Raw genomic sequence first — 20,799 nt, 5'->3', positions numbered from 1 at the left:
TGTTCGAGCAGTCTTCTTGATGAAGTCTGCACATTGTCAAGTTCCATTATGCAGCACCTGGGCAGCTACGTACAAGCAGGTTTACCGCGTCCATATAATGTGGAGCCAAGTAATTGTTGTTTTTTTTGCTGCCTTCAATGTCAGTTGACATGCACATGTGGCATATAAAGTTAATTTACGTAGCTACTTAAGCAGCCCTTGATGGCACTTCTGTGGCCGGGTTCCCCATGATTTTACAGTCAAACAACTAAAACGATTTTGTCACAACACTCCGAAGTGTTTGCTGTTAACATGTAGGGAACAATCTCCTTCATCATGTCTTGGAGATTAGGAACACTTAATGGAAATGAAATGGAACATTACGCCATGTGTGCCAGCCAGAGGGCTCTCCCTCATTTGGTGTCTCCTGAGACTCAATAATATTTTAGAAAGATGCGGATGCTTCCACTAGGAGGTGCAACATCGTGATTTATTACCAGCGGATCTGACACCAACAACGAGTTGTATTATCAGAGACATGTCAGATCAGTGGGCAGTGTTACGTTCGGAACCGGTTACCAGCAACCACATTCCCAGTTGGTTCAGCAGGACTCGGGGATCCCCTATTCTCTATTGATATCATGTGACTCTCAAGTTCTTGGACAGCTAGCTGGCAGCCACCACCATAATCATCAATCGCCAAGCAATGGAAACATAGTTACCTGGTTGGACCTTAGAGAGTTATTTCAAATGCTACCACACACATGCACGGGGACCATACGTAAGTATTGAGTTGTGTACTATACATTGTGTATGCTCAACCTCTAATCATTTGGTAGTTCACGGTGCATATGTCACCACCATGACAAGCATTAAGCAGTTCTAAAGCATGTACTAAAGTAGTTGTAATTGCGTAAGCTAAATTTGTAATTGTTATTGCTAAATCCTAGGCAATCCAGCTGAATTGACTGCCTAGTTACTTATAATAAAGAAGTTCAAATCATTATGTCAAGTTAGATCTCATGCTATAATTGAGCACATCTCCCTAACAAGTAGGAGGGTCAGGTTAGAGACTTTGGGTAGAAGCTTTGGGGCGGTATAACTTTTAAAGAAAAGGAGCTAGCTACTTGGTGGATACCCGGAGGCCCTCACGTATAACGTCACCAGGTAACAATGGGAATGATCTAAAACCAGTCCGTGTTCGTGCCGGTTGCATTGGTTCAAAAGATCATTGATCAGGGCAGGGCCCCCAGGGCATACTCAAAAAAATCATCTAGCCGGTGCTTCAGGCTAGTGTTAGTTTTACCGCCTAGTTAACTTGCGTGTCTGACCTTCCTCCCAAATCATCAATAGCTATAGATATGGTAGCTAGTCTACCCTGCAATATGCCGCAAGCAACTTATGGAGTAGTGCACTATGTTAACCAACAGTTTAAGCCTGTTACCAGCTAATACACAACACAACAACACCAAGCCTGCATTAATTATGTAATAAAATTTTTGTTCCACAGTCGCTCACTATCCCGTAACCTTAAGTAAAGACTAGGTTTAAGTGTAGGGCTTGATATTGGCTTGCTCTGGTTCCAACCAACTTGTAGTTTTAAGCACTGGGTTTGATATCAGCTCAAGCATGATTTATAGCATTCAATAGTTGTTTGTTGTGTTTAGTATTGTTTTTATGTTACTGTACTGCTGCAAAATCTTTTAGGTTTGCATAAACCAGTCTGTTTGTGAGTGTGTTTTACAGTCCATTCTGTGTTTTAGTGATATCCCTTGCAAGACCAGTGTACTCTAATAGAAGCGCTTGAATAGAAGTCAAACAATCTACTATATAAAGTTGAAATGCTGTCTGTCTGTCCATGGTCCAGCTAACTCCCGAACAGTAGCACCGATTGACCCCGGATTTGCTGCATATTAATCACCATCAAGCTGGCACCAAGAAGTTTATTAATAGAAGTTTCTAGCATGACCCGTTTGCTGTACAGTGCCGAAAAATCGCCATTACCTCAAGTTCGTAAATAGGTTTTTCGAGCACAGCTACTTCCCACTACATGGAATGGCGATTGCAGCCCTACGCCTTTGATCTACGTTATAATACACACCCATTGGTGGTAGTTACATGGCGAATTCTACCGCTACGGTGTCACTATGGAATTAAAGTCTTCAACATTTTATGGCACATGCCACGCCCATATTTTGTCAGTAATTAATTTCAAACTCTACAAGCCTACTCTTTACTCCAAATTGTTTATCCAATGGTGGAATTCATGCCTAAAACTAATGAATTAACCTTACAATTCAGCAAGAAAGTAAACAGACAGGAAAGTCGAAGTATAATATAACATGAATTTACGGAAACACGCTTACTTTGGATTCCTGTTGCTATGTCAATAGTAATGGTGTCAGACACATGTGATGTGTTGAACAATTCTAAACGAAGCGCAATGAAGGAAAGTGAGTTTCTGTGCTTCTAGAGTGGTAAATAGGTGGATCACAGCGAAGTAGAAGATTAACAGTGAGGCATCTCTGCCTGGAGTGACGTCCATTTTACAAAATCCATGCCAAGCAAGTAACACAAACTCGCGACTGAAGAGGAGTGATATCTTTGGACTCCTGGAATATGAACTCTGGAGAAGAGTAAGAACAGTGCAGGCCTGAACTGAATGGGATAGGAATACAGCTTTGAGTGAGCCAAAGACGGAAGCTAATGGGAGTGGTCGGGGCTATGAGTGAGCCGCTCCCCTGATGGAATTTATAGTTCACACTTGGCCGGCAAAGCAGATTGATAACAGTGGTTAACTACAGGTATTTGCAGGCCCGTGTTTAGTCTAGCTTTAATGTCCTGAATCACATGATCAGCTGGCAACTTCAGTGTATAGATATTCAACTTCACTCAACTGATCAATCATATGGATGTTCGTGTCACATAATTATGTACACTTGCTTTTTTTTTACGACGTGTGTGTCAATGTCAGAAAGATTATACAAAACTTGAATGCAATAATATTACAATTGGTGAGCTAAATGGATCACAGACATGCACAACAATACAATATTCGAAGGGCAGGCACTATATTATATCAATTATTCAGCTCGTCCTGCACGAAGGGCAGGTACCGCAGCTAGTCTAATAATAAAGAGCAGCAATTTTTAGAAACTTGTTGCTAGATTACCTCTTCTCTGCATCCACACTACCATGACCCAAGCAGCCACAATTATCCAACCAACCTTTGTTGTGTATGATATGACCGGAGTGTAGTGGAATTATAGTGTGAGCTAGAGTATGTAATATCTTGATTTCATTAAACATACACAAGGTTCAACTACAACATGTTACTATGGTGCTCTACCAAATGAAAAGCATGGTGTACATGCATGTGAGTGCTATATATATATAGCACAAATCCATGATCAATGTGTGTATGTTGTGTATGTGCATGCATTAAAGTTTTACAAAGTCATGATACCTGGCTGGCTTCTTGACAACACGACTACGAAGGGTCCTGGCTGGTTCTTGAGTCATTGTGTTAGCACTTTCAGATTCATCAGGTGGTTTAACGTTCTCTTCTGCTTGCTCTGTGGATCCAGTTTCATCATCACATACTAAGGATGTCAACAGTGTTTTATCAACTCTTCTCAAGCACTTGTGGTTGCGATGATGTTCTCGATCATTGGAGCCACTATATACATGTATATGATCTTGGTGCATTTGCCAGCTCAATCGCTACCCTGGCACCCACTGACCCTGTACTTGTATTCTGACAGTGTCATTAGGCTGAAATCTTTTGAGGCTCTGTCATAATACCATTTTGTGCTTAATACTATGCTTAACTCATTGATAACTGAGCTGGTGACCCAATGTCTTTGGGCAAGCCCCACACTAGCAAGTCAATGGTACATACATCTTGTTCACAAACAATTACAAGAAAACATGGATGACTTACAAATGTATCTGCACAATTACAAGAAAGCACTAAAACTTACAAATGCTTTCATATGAACTCAAGGTTTAATTTGTACGTACATTCATTATACCAACGATAACCAGTGTGATTTACTGTATAAGGCTGGTATGTACATTTATAACACAAATGATTATCAGCATGTTTTACTGACGCCTCATATAAGGCTGGTAGCTATGTATGTTCAGTACACAACAGTAACCGGTATTTGCACCTAAAACTTATCTAAATGGACAGAGAAGAACGTCTTAGACGAAGATGGGAACAAGACAGGGCAAGAAGGGCAGCAGAAATGCCAGATCAAAAAGAAGCTAGGAGAGCAAGGCGAAGAGAATATGACCGAACCAGAAATGCTACATTAACTATTGAAGACAGGGAAGGTATAAATTAATTGTGAAGAATGTGTAGCCAATTGAACAACCCATCTCAACTTGTTTCTTCTAAGACATTGTACAATATTGATGATAGCATAAATACGGAGAAAATCAAAGAATTTCACAGAAAACTGTTTGCAGTTGAGTCTGCTGTGCTCTACTTGCCTGAAATGTTTTCCAACTGTTAGAATGGGTGATGGAGGCATCTGTACTTGCTGTCGAGTTGATGGCTGACTAATTATCTTTGCTCAAATTTAATCTGCTTATTCTCCACCTACAAAATACCGAAATGCAACATAGCAAATAGCTGATCTTCAACCATGCACAAATACAGTTCTATGCAACTCACTCAGGTTTGTCCCACAATGTTAAACATCTGTCTATTTTACCATAGTAATAAGATATTCCAGCTGTAAGCTCAGGTTAAGAATCTCAATTGTCAAATCTTGACCTTCAGTATTCTTTGATTGTTTTCACAGATTTTTTTCCATTTACCTGTGAGTGATACGGACTTGTTACATATTTGAAACCCCACTATTCGCTGAATTTCTTGTAGTCATCAGATGTGTACTATGGCCCCATTGTCGATATTTACCATTCTTGCAGGCAATACAGACTTGGATAGTAGAAGTGCTGTGTAATGTTGACATTCAATAAAATGTGAGATTTAGCAAGTAGTCTTCATTGTTCGAGAGTAAGTCTGTGGATACTAATTCCCATGGTTGTGTTGGTGGCTAACCTGACATTATGGTTTCTTTGTGTTTGATGCTTGGTACTGTAAACAAGTTTCACAATTTGCTATTAAGTTTTTGATGTCTTTGCCCATTCCTGGCCAGAAAGAGCATCTTTGCCTCATTTATTGCTTTCACTATGCCTAGATGTGCTGTGGGTATCTATCTTGTCTTCTCAGACTGTGAGGTATTACCACCTTCTCACTCTTTAGAGTGATTCCTTGGGAGAGCAGCCAGTCCTAGTGTACTATGATGTGAGCCAACCCGTCATAATTTCATGTGATACTGATGCCTCACAATCAGGCTTACACAACTCCAAACTGGTTGCGTGTGCCTCAAGGGCTTTTATTGATGCAGAGACGTGATATGCACAATTTGAAAAAGAATTGTTGGCACAGTAGTGTGTTTGCTTTTAACAAATGTCATCATTATACTTATGGGAAATATAGAATCAGACCACAAGCCTCTAGAGGCTATTACAAAGAAATGATTGTCAGAGGCATCCCATGTCTACCAAAGAATGTCCCTACAGTTGCAACAGTATACATTTACACTGATCTACGGAGATGACTTTAGGTTATACAGTGTCATGTGCTTACCTTTAATTAATTTTAATTAATTAAAACGCACCCACTTCAGAGAATTTGAATGAAGACCTTGTATGTGCAATGAACTCAAGTGATAAAACTTACAGAGCACTATTATATACATCAGGATGGTCTGAAAATCAATCAGAGATTCAGGACCCAACTTTCACAATGAATTGAGTACAGCATTCTTCTGGGACTCTTCCCAATGTTAGAAAATGGTATGTTGGCAATGCTTTGAAGTTCCATTAAAATAGCAGTCTCTATATCATGAAGAGACTCCAACATGAGTCTCTTATTCATTAAGAGACTCATGGCTAACCACACGCTAGTTAATTAGTTATCACTATGACACAAGAATTTATTATTAACCAGAAACTGTTTTTACCAAACTGTAATAAACACAAGATCTAGTCACTGTTCTTCAAGTCAAACAGTTATGCTAGAACCTACTCACTGTTCTTCAAGTGAGTAAAGGTGAAGTTGACTGTGCAGTTCACTACTGTGCAGTTCACTGCATTGCTAAAGTCTATTTTTGGAAGAGATTCTAGCAATAGACGGACGTCACCGTTTGATTGCACACTGTAACAAAAGGCTGTAGCTTGCAATTACTCGAGCGTCGTAGTTCTTCCCCAAACTTAATCTCAAATTCCTGTGATGTTTTTACAAGCAACTCATCACTAATATCGTCACTGAGTCCGTACATAGTGTCACCCCTCACAGACAATGGATTGCCGGCAAACAAAGCTTGCTGTTCAAACGTTTGCGATGCAGCTATAAATAGAGCATCATCCATCTCGTTGAGTTCGTAGCGAGTATAACGTGTGGCACTTTTAGGCTTCAATGTTGTATCTTCCAGAGGCTTTTCCACAACCTGGGTGGGCTCCACAAAATCTTCAAACTCCATTCCAACTGGCGAGATACCGGCCTTTCTAAAATTGTCGTGAAATCTACGAAGCAAGGACGGGCTTACAACAGCATCCTTTCCACTGGTGCGATGTTCCATTTTCTAAAACAGTTAGACAGCACACACTCCAGCCTCTTCGAAGTATAAATGCTTCGTAGGAGGTGTTAGAATGACACAATAGAAACCTCGGCTCGGTTTCTATGTTGCGTCATTCTAACACCTCCTACTCAGCATTTATACCTCAAAGAGGCTGGAATGTGCTGTCTAACTATAACGAAGCTCACATCAGATTTCAGTACCTCTATGAATGGTTGAGTAACTGTGGACGTATTTGGAATGAATAATATGTGGAACCTAGCATATTTCTATGCCTTTTTTGTCAGTGGGTGGTGGCATCTCTTTGGCTGCTTTGACCTTCTCAGGATCGGGCTTTAAACCATCATAATTTAAGATGTGCAGAATGTGTGAAACTTCATTAAGACTGGACAGACAGACATTTGTCTTTATTCAACATTAAATTCAGACATTTGTCTTTGTCTCTTAGGGTTGCTGTCAGTCTTTTGTCTGGGTTGGCACCCTCACAAGTGCATGTATGTCATCATTCCTGTTTCAATGTTGGCACATTCTTAAAAGACGTGTGCTCCTGATAACCTGGTTGCAATATCCTTGGCAACATCATTCGTTTCTCTGCATCTGAGAAACTTTTCCTTGCTTTTACACTATTCTCCCATGCCTTTAGATATGCCAGGAATTCAGTTACAAACTACTAAAGGGAATGACAATATGAATAGGAGCAACAGTACAACAAATAGGCTTCTAACTAGCTACTGCTTTTGGAACACAAGGCAAGTAGTGTCCCATTAAGGGAAATATGGAGAAGCTCTTAGCAGTTTTATTGAGTGGAATAGTGGGTCCAGATTTAGCTGCATTGGGTGAGAAATGGGTGTAGGACCTGAGGTTGGCCTTTCACATTTGGAGTAGATCATGCTTCTTACTGTATTTTCATATTTTACCTTAAGGCATGGATTATTATTATTATTATTATTACTGTGTAAACCTCACAGAGAGTATATAACACAGATAATGGTACAAATGAGTTCTTTAATTACAGAGTGGTAGATGTTGAAACACAACATCAAGCTTGATTTCGTTAATTTTGTTCATCACATGGTTTTATAGGTACATGTTGTTTGGAGCTGGCTGACTTCACTTGTTGCTTTGGAAAGTAGCTGCTTCCCTCAGAATTATCTTACCATACTTGATTCTATAACGTTTTCCTTCCTTGTTAAGATTAGCTAGTTCTGCACGAAGTTGTTTGCTCTTTTGTTGTTCTAGTGGAGTCAAGTCAGGTGTGATGAAAGTTTTGGTGACGTGTGATGGGTGCTCTTTGCTTCTCAGGTTCCATCGATTGCGAAGGATGGTGAGTGTTTCTTCTCTAGAAGAGAGTGATACCTTGATTAGCCTGGGTTTATTACCTTGTTTTCCAATACGTATAGCATTAGTGATAGAAGTTGATACACCAATATACTGGTTGAATAAAGTGGTTAGATTCTGGATGTCTTCTTTTTTTCTGGCATGTGCTTCTGTTAAGTTTGATTCGGGAACATTATGTACAATCAGGTTTTGTCTCCTCTTTTCCTTTTCTTTTTCTTCCAATATGATGTCAGCAGTCATCGAAGCAATAGATTTGACAGATAAGGGATGTTTGCTGGAGAGTCGAGTAGAGAGCTCTTGTTTGGGTGGCTGACTACTTACTGTAGAGACATTATCCAAATCTTCTACATCATGGCAGTTTAATTGGTAGGACAGGTCATTTATTGTCTCAGCTAAACTATCAAACCTGTTGGACAAAGTATCCTGTACTGATTTTAATTTGTTTTCAATAGTAGTACAAGCTTCTTTAGTTTTGTCATAGGTGATAAGAGCAGTAGGAAGTTTATTGATACACTCACAACAAAAAAATACATTGTTTTTGGGAAGGTCGCAAAGGTCAACACTTATCCTTGCACAACTTCGGTGCTGATGTCTTTCACACCACACACACACTAGATAGTCATTGACAATTGGTCTATCGCAAGTAATACAAGTATCACAATCGTTGATTGGTGTGGTTTTAGGTGAAGTCAAGTAGTGCTCGCGGTCGCGCCTGATTCCTCTAATTACTGGCATGGCAACAGCAAAAAACTTATCACTTCCTCGTCTCTGGAGTTGAATCAAGTTAAACCATACGTTAAACCAACAAACCAGTTACTTTTTTGGTCAAAGAAGAGAGCGAGTCAGTTGCCAACCACTCCCATGATCTATGATCGGTGGATCATCTTTCTTGAAATAGGGCTTCTGAAATGGTTTTCTAGTCTTGATCCCCTTTCTGTAGTTAGTCACATTCAAACAATCAAAGAATTTACCTACCTTCCCAATAAACATAGAAGTTTCAAATGCCTCACTGCCACCAGTTAGCAATAAGGCTTTGGACACGCTGTCACTCATAACCTGCACATGTACAACACCTAAATGTATGGAGATATTTTCCTTAACTTACTTGAGCAGCCAAGTCTACTCTCATCTTAGAGAAGCTTGTTAAATTGATATGCTCCATTGTCAACTTATGTACCATCGATACCCCCACAGTTACTAGCACTACCCACATTTCTTTGGTACAACTTGCATATAGGCTCCCAGCTAATCGATTGACCATACACTACAGTTGAGAATTATATAGACAAGTATGATAACTTTCACTTTATAATACTTACCCACAATTTCCTGTTCTTGTTGTATATAGCATTACGGATCGTTTTTAGGAGGTGAAGAGGATCTGAAAAAAAGATATTTCTGCCTTCACTGCTGTAGAGGTTGACGCATTTATGGGTCCGAGGTGATGAGCCATGCATTTGAAAAACTTTCCAATTTACTGACACTCCATCCACATTTACACCAAGCACATGGATATTGTTTAGTTCTAAACAATCTATTACTTGCCAAAGCAAAGGAAAGACATCATGAGCTTGTGCAGAGTTCATTGGGAATTGTGCATACGGAAAACTGATGTTAAAAATACACATAAAAACCATCATGGTTTTTGCAAGGGGCCTGCTTTGGTTGCCAGAAGACAACCTTTCTTCGTAATCATTAATCTGCTGCAATGTGCCCCCTAGGCCTGCAAAGCCAGTTAATGAGCCAGTAGAGTTGTTATACACTAAGCCTTCTTTCAAATATACTTCATCTATCAGTATGAAAACATACTTGGCTAGGTGCTTCAGCTTTGCCTGCTTCAAAAGATGAAAGAGTTGGATATCAGCAGTAGTGTCAAAGCCTGGAGATGATGAATGTGATAGATGTCGATAATCTCTCAGTGTATGGGACAATGGTAACAGTAAAACTCCAGACTTTCTCATTGTCTCATAAGCCCCACTTGAACGATGATGTAGATATAGAGCCCATCTTAGAATCAGAGGATGCCAACGGATCGAACACTTGTTCTTCATCAAGGCTGCTTTCAGCTGTTGCATCCAAAACACCCTTAAGAAGGATCATCTTCTGTGTCTTTGATGGCATCATTCTTGTACATGCTCAACAGCTGGGATAACCCTTCATTTGTCTCCTTATCCACAAAAACCCCATTGCTACATACATGTTGCTCCAGTTGTTCCAGCTTTTCCTGCAGTGATTTTATTTTCTTCTTTTGCTTAACGATTGTTGTGTGTCGGTTACTTAACCTTTTATATCTCTGAGGTGTGTCCAGCTTGCTAAAGTTTTCCTGACTACTAACTTCACAAGCTGCTTCAGATTGTTCCTCTGTTCGATTTCTAATAGATCTCAGTTTGCTGTATAAATAGCTCTTTTTGTACCCCTTGCAAACATGACAAATGTCATTGGACATTTCATGTAACAGCCATTCACACGAGCAGTGACGAATCGTAAGGAACTGATTGTCAAAATATGCAACAATTTTGCCTGTGAGAACACATTTAATGTGAACTTCAAAGCACATTATTAGTTATTACTCACCCGACCTATCTGCAAATATTCCTTTACACTTAGCAGTATCTGGTGCAAACTGAGGATCAGCAATTCCAAGGCAGAATTTCCTCTGGTTGACAAAAGCTAGACCTGCAAATCACTTATGCTGCTAATAGTTGTAGGCAGAACAGCAAATTGGGGACTTGAACAGTCGATACGTGACCTTGAAACAATGATACATCACTGCATATTGTAAGAAATCTCCAAGGTCATTGCAACATTATCGGTTATTCTGACCAGTTTTAATGTGCTGGACTCAGATAGGCAAAACGAACTATTAAGACTTTTTAAACTATTAAGGGCTTTGCTCAATTCAACTATTGAATGGACTTTCTTTTCAAAAAAGATCCATAATAGCAAAGACACAACCAATGAACGTGATGATGGTGTTAGTAGATTCTCAGACGATTCAGGACCACCTTCAGCTGGGAAAATTTCCACTGGATTGGTTTGTACTCCAATTGAATCAGTTCGTACTTCAGTCTGAGTCCCCACATCACTTGTTCCACTGACCTCAGAGCCTACGGCACTTGGAGTGTTTGCACTACTAAAGCTGGAGTGCACTTTCTAGTCGTAGATTAAGTTTACGAGGCATTCCTTTGAAATTAAAAAAATGATCCAGGTAAACATCAAGTTGCATGAAAACTCCACTATTAAGTAAAGGTATTATTGAATTATACTATACCAACATACTAATCCATTAGGGGAATTGGTTTGGGAGATACAGGTACCAACAGTTTCACTTCCACAAAGCACACACGACAGATACAAAACAACACATGCAAACTTTTTATATACATTACATTAAGACATTAATTGAATTATCACGTAACAGAAGCTTAGGCCAAAACTTGTAACTACTGTGAATAATAGGGACATTTCTATGTAACGCCCACCGGGTTTAAGATTAGACTGTGGATCAGTATGCGCGATACCATAGGCCCTCGTAAGTTACTTCACTCACTAGTAGGAACTGTACTTCGATCTCGTACTAGAAAAGCTGATTCAATATTGATACACGCTGAAAAAGAAAGGATATCCGTACTCTACTCTGTTACTTTGCAATTGTCACTTAACATAGTGTTAAGTAGGTTAGGAGTGTTCTTGTGTATTGGCAGTATGGGGCGCTTCCAATCCCTGGCACCCTATACTATCTATGGTATATCATATATCCATTCTATGGCTTCTTTGCTTGGTGCGAACAGTGGAACAAGGCTCTCATCTGCTTGTAAATGCCATATATTTCAACTTGTAAATCACTTCCACTTATTGATACGTAGATTGATTCTTGTAATAGTATGCTTTCATCATGTGAAGTATTGGAGCTAAAACTTGAGGTTATTGAGAGATAGCGCGTCTTCTGTGGTTGACTAAGTACCACCGATTTCTTGCTTTGAGAGCAGTTCTACACTTTATACTCTACGAATGATAGATTCCTGTATGTGTAGTTTATTTGCATGCAAAATTAAGTACTAGCTTTCAATATGTCTTAAAATTGAGACCATGTTGAGATACAGCAGATTGTTGTCAAGAATGCATGTTATTGCTTTAGCGCCACTTTAAGCAATTACAAGACGCTTTGAACTTGGCAAAAAGAACATCATGAGTTTGATAGTTCTTCCAAGAGAATCATAGTGTTATACGTGCATGTCTCTTCCAGCTTGCCCTATCACATATAGAAATACACTGCTTTTTTTCTTTTTCTGATTTTGTCATGGTTACATGGTCTGCTTCCACTGACGTCACTTCTCCACAATGGTAGTGGGCCCAGTAGTAATTAACGTTTTAAGTTGTCCATGATAAACAGGACTGTTCACTCAAACTCTGATTTCATTAACCCTTTATTACCGAATGGCTAATATATTGCCCAAAAAATGCATGTTATGGGTGCCCTTTATAAATGGACCCATAACTCCTTCATCCTAAGAGCTATGAAGTTGAAATAATCACCAATTTGTTGAGTAGACCCAGGCGTTTCTAATAAAATTTAACGCGAAGCGATAAGAACGAGTAGGGGAACTATCAACACTTAAAAACACACAAAAACACATCAAAAACAATTGTACCTGTTTAAATATCGATAACTTTTGCTCTGAGCATCATGGTGTGTTCTACTAAGGATAACACTGTTCCTCACGTGATAAGGATTCTAAAAATATACAGTATGATTCAACCCAGGGTTAAAACAAGATGGCGGTGCCCATCTTTTACTGTTATGGTGAAGAATAACAATGCGCTTTTCTTCACTTCAAAGTGCGTGAGTTATGTGTTTTCTTGTAAGGTTTTTAGATGTTTGGGTAAAAGGGAAAGAGGGCTTTCATATGGTATATAGCATTCCATGTTAATTAATGGGTGGTATCACGTAAAGATCACACAAGTCATAAAATATCATTTTCTGAGGTTTTTCTGCGGTTTTACAAAATAACTTCGGTAAGAAAGGGTTAATTAAACAAACACCAGAATCAATAGGATACAATTACATGAAACTGCAAGTCACTCTACCAAAAGAAAAACCTAGTGTGCATTAGAGTTCCAATGATACAGTTTGTAGAAGTATCGATATATTGCCTCTGGTGTATCACGATATAGCGATATATTGCATGATACAAAGTGGAGTCTAAGCAATGGTCTATGTTTTTTTTTGCTTTTTAAGAGAAATAAGTGAGCTAATTTTTCTTTGAGAAGCATTACATACTATTCAGTTTAACCACAATGTACAATAATTTGATTGTCAGCCATTATATGTCGATATGTCGATATAATTATCATGATATGCAATATATCGATACGGTTTGACTTTGTATTGATACAGCGATATTGTCTTAAAACGATACGATACACGATATATCGATATTGTTGCATCTCTAGTGTGCATGTTTGTGAGTACTAAATATAGCACAGAGTGTCATGATGTGTCAGTATGTATCACATACAAAATTACAGTGTTGTAATTCTGAACTATGTAAGCATGTGTGGTTGATTCCTATTACTTTATAAGGTGTTGTTCTTTAGGTGGAGTTGGAATATGACCAATCAACTATAGTGTATGCTGATGGGCATGGAGGCCGTGTACCCATCACAGTTACTGCAATTGATGCCCACCATTGTCCCGGGTCAGCAATGTTCTTATTTGAGGGATACTTTGGTACTGTCCTTCACACAGGAGACTTCAGGTGGGTGTGTCATGTGATCCATTACTGGGTTACCATATAACAGGTTTTATGTGTGATGTGCACATTTTTGTAATGTAGCTACTAGAAACATTGTAAGATTTTTAGAAATTTAGTCCTTAGTTCACTAATTTCACATGTAAAGCCATTCTAGTACTACTATATGTACATGGTTCATCATGTGGATCATGTGTTCTCACAGGCTCCACCCCTTATTATTACATCATGACCTACTGTCAGGACGGAAGGCCATCGATGTTGTATACATTGATAACACCTACTGCCATCCAAGCTGTGTGTTCCCGTCCAGGGTATGTATGTACTATGTAGTGTACTTGTGTAGATTAGGGTAATGAGGTGTATCCATTCACTGGACTGGACTAATGGAATGGATTACTGGACTGGACTACTGGACTCACATAAAATTTGGCCAAACACCTTTTTTTCAACCACTAAAAGTGATTTTATAGAGTAGTACACCGCACTTGAAGCTAGGGCTCTCCTCTCCATGTCTTGTCTTGCATTAAAAAAAGAGCTAACAATAGTTTTTTTTTTTTTTAATAGACGTTACAGCGCAAGTGCTGAAGGTCTGTAAGATATCTGGTCCTACAGCCTGTTTAAAGATGTTATATTAAGTATGTTTGAAAAAGGTGCTATATAGTTTTGGAGGTCTATAACTTTGGTTTGAACCCCTGTTACAATCATTGTATTTTTTTGTAACCTTACCTTCCTGTTTGAAAGTGTGTGCATTGGAAGCAATTCTTTAACACTGCATACTTGTTGCTATTTACAAACATTATAAACCAAAGAGCCGGCAAAGCTAGAGTGAATGCACAGACTACAGGCAATTTCTATATCATAATGGTATAAAACATATATATGGTGGCTATTTTACTGTAGTTTTTGTGATCAATGTACAAGTTTTATGGTGAATGGTGTCAGTTTCTAAGACACTTATTTTAGTAAAGTTTGGTGATAAAAGGCAAGAAAACAAAAAAAACTAGAGTCCAGTAATCCAGTCCAGTAGTCCAGTCCAGTGAATGGATACACCCTTGTGTAATGTAAAGGAAGTCATCAAACTTTTGATTACCCTTTGTAATAGTGCATTTTAATAATCCTTTGTACACTGGCACTTCTGATTTACCTTTAGGGTATTTGCAATGGTATCATACAGTATGATAGTACTGTATAGTAGGGACCACAAAGTAGGCGTGGCCCACAAAATAACATCACCCAAAAACCAGCCTCAATTTTCCCAGACGACAGTGAAGCATTATTGGTTAGGTCATACTAAGCCCAAAGAAGCTTTTAGATCAAGCCGAAACACCTTCAGAAAGTTGCTACGGAATTTAAAAATCATACAGTACGATAGTAACTGTATAGTAGGCACCACAAAGGAGTAGGCGTGGCCCACGAAATAATATCACCCAAAAACCAGCCTTGATTTTCCATTACGACGATGAGGCAGTATTGGTGAGGTAAAACTAAGCCCAAACAAGCTTTCAGATCGACCCGAAATGCTTTCAACAAGTTGCTACGGAATTTAAAAAAAATTTTATTCAACGGAATTTTCTACTGACTGACTGACTGACTGACTGACTGACTGACTGACTGACTGACTGACTGACTGACTGACTGACTGACTGACTGACTGACTGACTGACTGACTGATGCCTTCAGACAAGCGTACCGCGATAACGGCTAAGGCTACGGGGTTGATTTTTTCACTGTTCGACGTCGCTTCGGCCCGACAGGTGCCTTTTGGCATACTGCAGTACGTGCAATGCATTCTTCATGGACTTACCAGTGTCCTCCTTTGTGTCCCATTCATCTTTGCTGACAGGGAAAGGTGTCAATTTGGCGCGAGCACGTGATGGCTTCCCTTCGAAACGGAAATCGTCCGTATTTTTCATCGTGGCTATTTCGATTGCAGAGGTGCTTTTCAAACAGTTCTTGATTCGTACTGCTGTGTAACGGGTTGAACATAGCCTACAGCGAAGCGTAATGGATACTTTACTTTTCAGACGATAATTAATATGATTGGGGCGCGCGGCACGATTTCTTTCTTTTGGTATGTGTGGATTGTAGAGGTGCTTTTTGAACAGTTCTTGATTCGAAATGCTGTGTAACGGGTTGGGATATCCACGGGTTGAACATAGCTGACAATGAAGCGTAATGGATACTTCACTTTTGAGACGATAATTGATATAGCCGGGGCGCGCGGTACCTTTTCAGATGCGGTATGCGTGGGTTCACCAATCATAATAAAATTATTTACAAAAAAAGTTAACAAACAAGTACACGAAAAAATTAGCACATCGATAAAAAGTACTGAAACAAGTTGGAGTAGTCCATGATATTAAATCACTGTAAAACAATAAGAAGTGTTATCTGACTGAGTAAGTAACTGACTGATGCCTTCAGACAAGCATAACTTGATAACGGCTAAGGCTACAGGCTTAATTTTTTCACTGTTTGACGTCGCTTCGGCCCAAGAGGTACCTATTGGCATACCGCAGTACGTACAATGCGTTCTTCATGGACTTACCAGTGTCCTCCTTTGTGTCCCATTCATCTTTGCTGACAGCGAAAAATGTTGATTTGGCGGTAGCACATGATGGACTTCCCTTCGTAATAGAAATCGTCCGTATTTTTCACAGTAGCTAGTTTGATTGCAGAGGTGCTTTTTGAGCAGATCTTGGTTCGTACTGTTGTGTAACGAGTTGAACATAGTTGACAACGAAGTGTAATGGATACTTCACTTTTCAGACAATAATTGATATAGCTGGGGAACGCAGCACCATTTCAGATACGGTATACGTGGGTAATTAATAATAATAATTATTTACAAAAAAAGTTAACAAACAAGTACGCAAAAAAAATTTGAATTTTCAACTAGAGTAGGGACCATAGCACATCGATAAAAAGTGCTGAAACAAGCTGGAGTAGTGCACAATATTAAATCACAGCAAAACAATAAGAAGTGTTATATCCCTACTGAGCATCGATGTGCTTTTTATCAATGTGCTATGGTCCCGACTCTAGTTGAAAATTCTATTTTTTTTTGTGTACTTGTATGTAAGTTGTGAAACCAGCTTAGAGACTTGTAAATGAAAAAAGATGTGGTGTCTCTACCAAGCAGCCAAGCTGTAAAGAGAAGTCAGCCATCAGGATGAACAGTGTGAAATCAAAAGTGGTAATGATCAATCAATGCATAGGCTTGGCATTATTAAAATTAACAATTGCTATAAATTCTTTCTTGGCTTCCATCTTTGATTCATAACTTTTTCATCTTTTCTAAAGGCTAGCTGTACCCTTTTGTCACAGCTTGGCTGTTTTGTTATAGATGAATGTGTGCTTCATCTAAAGGGGTCTGTGAAGATATGCCACCCCTCCCCCATAGAAAATCAGAAAATTTAGCCTTCTGAGATTGTATTGCATTGTGACATGCAGGAGCAAAGCATAGCTGTTACAATGCAATATTTCATGGGGAACAACCCCCAGAACTTGTACTGTATCAAAGTACAGTGTGCAAAATAACGTCCGGACACCCAGATGATTTCCGGTCAATTACACCAGGTGTCAGGCCATACATGTAATTGAATTTGTCGTTTCAAAGTTTATAGTGTTAGCATTGGGCTAGGAGGGAGGCCAGACATGACATGTAATTAAGTTATGTGTTTTTGGTTTGTACTGACCACAAAGGCATGCCCAAGTTAACCTCTGAGTAGAGGAGGTTGGACACAATTTAAGCACCCCTAAAACAAATTATGCGAAACTCATTTTATTGAAGAGGTTTATACATCAATCTCAGTTTAATTTGGTAAAGTATCATTGTTCTGATTATAGAATGCATACGTGATAATGGACCTTATCCGCAATGACGTCACAGCCATAAAATGGTGGCGGTAGCTGTGGGACTTTTGTAAAATTTGTATGGAAGAAAAATTTTTAACGATCATATCTCAGCCAAGAAAGAAGATATCGAGCTCTAACCCTCAGGTATGGCTATAAGCAGTGTTGGGAGTAACACGTTACGTAATATTATTACTTTTGTGGTAACTAAGTAATATAATGAAATACGCTATAAAAACAGGTAATATAACTCAAGTTACTTTACTTACAAATGTAACGCGTTACCTAAGTAATATAGTTACTGTAACGAGTCTAATATTACGTAATATTATTACTACAAATAACGAAGTTACTAATCTCGTTAGTTATCCTCTGAGTAATGCCTAGCCACAACAAAGTAACGAAGCCTACTGAATGAAGCTTATTCACCAGCTTCTTACTTATAACCAAGATTTGCGCATCGTCCAACAGTGCAATCACGTCACGTGATAAGGTGGTAGTTTCACACGTGACAGCTTAAGGCTGTGGACACAAAGTAATATAATATGTATTATTATAGTTACTTTATTTTATGAGTAATATGTAACTGTAACTAAATAGTTCAGTTGCAAGTAATATGTAACTAGTTACTTTTACAAAGTAACTTGACCAACACTGGCTATAAGACATTACAATAAGTACGTTCAAAATTTTTCCTCCCATAGTCGTCCATACAAATTTTACGAAAGTCCCACACTATCGTGGCCATTTTTACATGTTTGACGTCATTGCAGATAAGGTCCATTCTGGAGGAAGTTCTACACACCAAACCGCAACTTTTAATTTCACCCCAATCACCAAGCGTTTTTACAAAACAAAGTACATCACCTTGAAGCCTACGTGAAGCACCATCCAAATATCTAATCAATCCCAGTCAACCCCATCGTTTTTCAATGTATTTATAACCTGATTGCAAGTAGTAGCTTTTACTTGTGATATTCATGATCACCTGTACAACCAGTTTTTAAGCTAGGCATCAGTACATCTATTCGTATTAGGGATAGAGCCACTATAATTCTAGACCATGGAAACATAAGCAAAGTTTGACCATATAGCTATATCATTCCAAGGCAAATGGAAGGCCTTGACTGACTCCTTTCCTACAAAGGCCCAATTGATTCTATAGAGGCCCTTTCATGTGGCCAGTAGCTACCCTTTAAAATGCTGTACTATCAATATCAGTGAGTGGTTGATAAGTGATCAGCTCTACAGTACATTGGTGGCCCCAATGTTTGAAACAAACATTCAAGCGGTAGAAACATAGGAAAGGAGAAACAATAAAAGTTAAAATGTCTGGTCAAATTGCTTGATGTCCACTCAAGTTTCACAATGCCCTGACAGTACGGCAGGACATGTCTGAAAAGTTATTTCGCACACTGCTACCTGGTAGGAATACTAGTTGAGTATGAGAACTGAAGTAATTTTCAAAGTTGTTGAGGTAGTGCTGTAGTGTTTCATTATTATTATTATCGGTAGCCACATTATCAGGTACCACGTAGTGTACGTCACAATTTGTGCTATATGCCAACCACATCACCATCAGTAATAGCAATAAATTTGTCTTGAGAAACTGAACCACATTTTCATCATTGAATTCATTGCTTGACAAGTCATAAATGCAGAGCTGTCATTTATAAACGTCTTAATTAATGTGTACTCTTCACTAAAATTTGTATTAAAAAAAACAATGCTTTCTAACATACGAGTATAAATGATGACATGTAAATATCAAGTGTGTATTTTATTATTTGCGCAGTTTGTCTATTTGTGCCGTAATGCATGGATTTCATAATGTACAAATCAAAATACACAGATGTAGATAGTATTGCCAAGAGTTCATAATATTTGTATGGGATTATTATGAACTTGTATGTACCTGACTTCATTGCAATAGGTAGAATTGTTGTTTCAAGGTAAAATTTAGTGTTATGTGCACATTTTAAGTGAGTTTCCATTTCACTTTGAACAAGCTACCCTACTGTTCTTTGAATTAATTCCTCTAAAAGTATTGAAAACTTTGACAGTATTGAAATTCCATCTTACACTATCATAATATGTAATGGGTAACAAGAGTATATAATATATAATCAGCCATTATATGCTCTTGATAATATAAATAGATACATAAAAGAATGTTATGGCTTACACAATTTTGCTTTTTACTTTAAGAGTACACATTGGACACCACCTGCTTGAATAGTTAATCTTTCACACTTTTAAAAACAATTAACCTGGGTGACAGAAAGTGTTCACCTATGTTATAAGCTGCTGTATTTATCCATATAAAATCGGGTGTATCCATTCACTGGACTGGATTACTGGACTGGATTACTGGACTGGATTACTAGACTGGATTACTGGACTGGATTACTGGACTCAAATTTTTTTTTATTTTCTTGCTTTTTATCACCAAACTTGACTAAAGTAAGTGTCTTAGAAACTGACACCATTCACCATGAGACATTAAACTTGTACATTGATCACAAAAACTACACTAAAACCCATCCCATATTCTAGGTGGCTGCCCAATGGCACTATCTCAACAGAGGTACACTTATCGTCACAATCAAGTTTTGCATATTTTGGTCTCCAAGTTGACAACCCTTTTTGCTGATCACCAAGATGTTAGGGTGTATGCTGACTTAAACGGTTTTTGCTTTAATGAAACACCATAGGAAACCGTTCCTTCAACAGTATTAATCACACCTTATCGTCCTGACCTCATTCTCTATCATTCCTGTTCTTCTTTGATGGGTATTATTGAATTAACCTGCCCTCTTGACTCACGACAACACCTTGAGTCTGCTCACTGTCGAAAGCAACAAAAGCCCAAATATTTGCAGCTGCTTGCAGAGTTGGACTGTTTGAATATCGCTAATTATTACAGTACTGTGGAAGTTAGCGTCTTGGGTCACTACCTTTCTGATTCAGTCAATGCACTTAAAGATGTAGTTTTTTTCATGGATCAAGATTTATTGTTTTCAAAAGCCATTGTTAGAGCTGTTTTGAATGAAATGGCTGGGGCATCAATTTCTGCATCTCGGAGGATCTTTTTTGGGAGTAACTGTAAAGAATGGACTATCGACCCAGACTGATTGAACTAGGTTTTGTAGTTACCTTGTAGGGCTTTCTCTTGTTGTATATATGTACGTATGCATGTAGTTATACTTTTTTTT

The 20,799-nt window shown here is 38.6% G+C and overlaps 1 protein-coding gene across 1 annotated transcript in view; it reads left to right on the top strand.

Moving 5' to 3' along the window:
- The window catches only part of LOC136268189 (5' exonuclease Apollo-like), a 32,377-nt gene that overhangs the window by 5,368 nt on the left and 6,210 nt on the right, over positions 1 to 20,799 (top strand). The window contains exons 3-4 of the mRNA XM_066063450.1: positions 13,572 to 13,732; positions 13,932 to 14,040. Coding sequence (XP_065919522.1) covers positions 13,572 to 13,732; positions 13,932 to 14,040 — 270 coding nt within the window. The remainder of the gene's footprint in view (positions 1 to 13,571; positions 13,733 to 13,931; positions 14,041 to 20,799) is intronic.

The sequence above is a fragment of the Dysidea avara genome, chromosome 10, assembly GCF_963678975.1.
Source record: "Dysidea avara chromosome 10, odDysAvar1.4, whole genome shotgun sequence".
NCBI lineage: Eukaryota > Metazoa > Porifera > Demospongiae > Dictyoceratida > Dysideidae > Dysidea > Dysidea avara.
The sequence above is the reverse complement of the archived record's forward strand: the minus strand, read 5'-3'. Positions and strand labels throughout refer to the sequence as shown.